The 3,769-nt window shown below is 51.8% G+C and overlaps 1 protein-coding gene across 1 annotated transcript; it reads left to right on the top strand.

Annotated features, from left to right (window-relative positions):
- Positions 1 to 1,808: 1,808 nt before the first annotated feature.
- LOC119340754 (probable histone H2AXb) lies at positions 1,809 to 2,605 on the top strand. Its single transcript, XM_037612678.1, has 2 exons — positions 1,809 to 2,099; positions 2,226 to 2,605. Exons 1-2 carry the CDS (start codon positions 1,902 to 1,904, stop codon positions 2,445 to 2,447), a joined length of 420 nt encoding a protein of 139 aa, XP_037468575.1. The 5' UTR covers positions 1,809 to 1,901; the 3' UTR covers positions 2,448 to 2,605.
- The last annotated feature ends 1,164 nt before the right edge of the window (positions 2,606 to 3,769 follow it).

Here is a 3,769-nt window from a genome sequence, read left to right as displayed (position 1 = left end):
TGGGAGAATGACGGGTAGGAGTTTTGTGGTGCTGGTGGCGGCGCCATGGGGTCGGGACTATGCCGGAGCTAGGGTGGCTGCAGAACTAGGGGAGGGCCAGCACGGACGAGGGAGAAGAGAGGAAAGGAAAAGGGCATGCTGGCTAAATCGGGGGAGATTTGATGGAATTTTGGGCATGCTCGGTATGTCAGGTCTGACATGGTGGACGCGCCCGGGACTCCCCATATCCGCCCCAAGTAAGGGCTGGATATGCGGGGCGCCAGTTAGTCCAGACGTATAGGGACGGTTTGAGGGGCTGGTTGGGTCGTTATTTCTTGACCGACCACTGACCGTGCCTCCGCCTGGATATATAGGGGTAATATAAGGGCCCGACTGTAGATGCTCTTATATGTTGGTTCGCTCACCCTTGGCTCACCTACGTGGGACAAGTTTGCTTCGAGCAGAGAGTCTGCCGATTCTAGTTATGTGTTGGCTCAATCGTGCAATAGGTGGGCTCGGATACAAATGATTGCATATGGGCTTCATGAAAGCGGGTGGGATATTGTTGCATGCATATGAGTTTCATGCAAGTAGGTGTTGTTTTGTAACGTGAGAGCGCCTGATGTACAGGAAAAAAACTTCCTGACAATATCTTTCACACAACATCAAAGGCGATGCATGATTAATCACATTTGCATGTGTGCTAGATTGTTTAACCGTGTATGATGATCATATTTGTACTAGTGTTACTATCAACCAAGTTCAAGAAGTTCACTTGGTTGAAAAAGTTGTTGTACAAACTCAAGCAAACATAAACAAAAAGTACAACAAACCAATGACTAGTCGCCACCCACCTCATCGATGAGTTGTAATGGCATTTATTTTTTGTTGACCTACCCATCAAGTGTCCGTGCATATATATGGTTCCCATCAACTGTGGTTCATAGTGATTGCATAGCAAGAAGCGGATAAAGAAATATACCCATCCGGTGCACCAACATAAGTTATCTTCGAGTTAGCTGGTCATGATGGATAGTACCTAAGACAATTCCACTCCTTTTTATTTTATTAGGAAGTCATGTTTTAGGAAAATACAGAACATATATTGGGCCACACTGCGCACACTCACACAAAAATGGTAGTTAGATTTGGGAGGCATTAGGAAATGATTACCTTATAACACTTGTTGGTCCAGCGTTGCATCTACGCTGCATCATTACCCCGTGATGTTTGGTTGTACATCACCATCAGCAACTGGAGTTGCCTTGGCTACATGGTTGGTAGTGCGAGAAAACAAAAAGGGAGTCCGCACCGAAGAACCGCTTCTTCTCCTCGTAGCAGACCTGGCATGAGTGAACCACTTTTCACTCAATGAAACTCGAAACTGGTCTCCCCTACAAAAAAAAAAGAACTTGAAACTGATCTAGAGTTTGGAGAAAACCTTGTCGAGACTAAATAACTTGGAACCAAATCAAGTGAACTAGTAGATGGCCACATCTTGCATGGGCAGGGGATGCTTGTCCAAATTTATCGGTGGATTATTCTGGGATCAGCCTACACCCATGTCCCTGGCCGCTGGATGCATCGGCTCTGAAAACGGACGGCAGGAGACTTGTCCGTCGAACGGCCAGGATCGGACGAACGATTTCCCTCCTTTAGCCAGTTCTCCAAAAACTTCCGTCATCCCAAACGGCCAACCCGCGCCAAACCCAAACAAATGTTTTCGCTCCCGTCCTCCACGTCACCGATCCGCGGCCTCGCCCTCCCAACCAATCACGCGCCGGCTCCCCTTCTCTTTATAACACGCCACCGCCCCAGCCTCTCCACCATCTCAAACACCCTGCGCTCCCCTCAATCTCTCCAATCTCTCCGCTCCGGCGACCACAGCACCAGCGCGTCCACTCTCCGCCCAGACCCAGAAGATGGCGATTGCCGGCAGCGGGAGGGGCAAGGCGAAGCCCGCGGCCAGCGCCAAGTCCGTGTCCCGGTCTTCCAAGGCCGGCCTGCAGTTCCCCGTCGGCCGCGTCGCCCGGTACCTCAAGGTCGGCAAGTACGCGCAGCGCGTCGGCGCCGGCGCCCCCGTCTACCTCGCCGCCGTCCTCGAGTACCTCGCCGCCGAGGTACGCGTCCCCTCTCTGGCTTCTCCTTTCCCATGTCCTGTCACTCTGTAACTCTGTTCCCCACGCCGCGCGCTTGCTTGCTAGATCAGATCTCAGCGTTTCTTTCTTCCTTCCTCTCTGAATCAGACCCTGGAGCTGGCCGGGAACGCGGCGCGGGACAACAAGAAGAACCGGATCGTGCCGCGCCACATCCAGCTGGCGGTGCGCAACGACGAGGAGCTGAGCAAGCTGCTGGGCTCGGTCACCATCGCCGCCGGCGGGGTGCTGCCCAGCATCCACAGCACGCTCCTCCCCAAGAAGGCCGGCAAGGGCAAGGGCGACATCGGCTCCGCTTCCCAGGAGTTCTAGATTAGATTAGTTTTCTTGTGAATGTTTGGGTTTGGTGCGTCATCGATGTTGGGTGGTGGATCTGGTTGGGATGGATTGCCGCTCGCAATCTGGTTCTCGTTGTTACTGCCTGTGATTTGTCAGTGCTAATCTTCATGAAACCGTAGTTTGATGCCTAACGGGGACTAAAACAGGATGCGTTCGTTGATGGTAAATCATGCCGTGTTGTTTCAGTCTGAACCCAGTTCGAGGTTCAGAGTCCATCTCGCTGTAGCTGTAGCACTGAGGCGGCCACTACGCGTGTCCGGGTCTTCGACTCGTGGCAGCACGGGAGGGCCGATGGTGGGGAGGCGACACTCTCGTTGGTGCAGCTGTAGGTGGTCGGCCATCTCCATCGGTTGTGCGTGACGTGCAGTGATGGATGGCGTACTGCCGTCACTCTAGTCTGATCGGCCCCGTCGGAACTCAAGCACGATCCACAAAAAAAAAATTTTGGCGAGGGAGAAGCACGATCCACATTGCCCGACTACTGATGCAACCATTAAGACACTTATTTCTATTTAATTAAACTAGCAAAATGGCCCGTGCGTTACAACAACAACAACAATAACAAAGCCTTTAGTCCCAAGCAAGTTGGGGTAGGTTAGAGGTGAAGCCCATAAGATCTCGCAACCAACTTATGGCTCTGGCACATGGATAGCAAGCTTTCATGCACTCCTGTCCATAGCTAGCTCTTCGGTGATACCCCAATCCTTCAGGTCTCTCTTAACGGACTCCTCCCATGTCAAATTCGGTCTACCTCGCCCTCTCTTGACATTCTCCGCACGCTTTAGCTATCCGCTATGCACTGGAGCTTCTGGAGGCCTGCGCTGGATATGCCCAAACCATCTCAGATTATGTTGGACAAGGTTCTCTTCAATTGATGCTACCCCAACTCTATCTCGTATATCATCATTCCGGACTCGATCCTTCCTCGTATGGCCACACATCCATCTCAACATACGCATCTCCGCTACACCTAACTGTTGAACATGTCGCCTTTTAGTCGGCCAACACTCAGCGCCATACAACATTGCGGGTCGAACCGCCGTCCTGTAGAACTTGCCTTTTAACTTTTGTGGCACTCTCTTGTCACAGAGAATGCCAGAAGCTTGGCGCCACTTCATCCATCCGGTTTTGATCCGATGGTTCACATCTTCATCAATACCCCCATCCTCCTGCAGCATTGACCCCAAATACCGAAAGGTGTCCTTCTGAGGTACCACCTGACCATCAAGGCTAACCTCCTCCTCCTCACACCTAGTAGTACTGAAACCGCACATCATGTACTCGGTTTTAGTCCT

The sequence above is a fragment of the Triticum dicoccoides genome, chromosome 7B, assembly GCF_002162155.2.
Source record: "Triticum dicoccoides isolate Atlit2015 ecotype Zavitan chromosome 7B, WEW_v2.0, whole genome shotgun sequence".
NCBI lineage: Eukaryota > Viridiplantae > Streptophyta > Magnoliopsida > Poales > Poaceae > Triticum > Triticum dicoccoides.
This window is presented reverse-complemented; position numbering and strand designations above follow the sequence as displayed.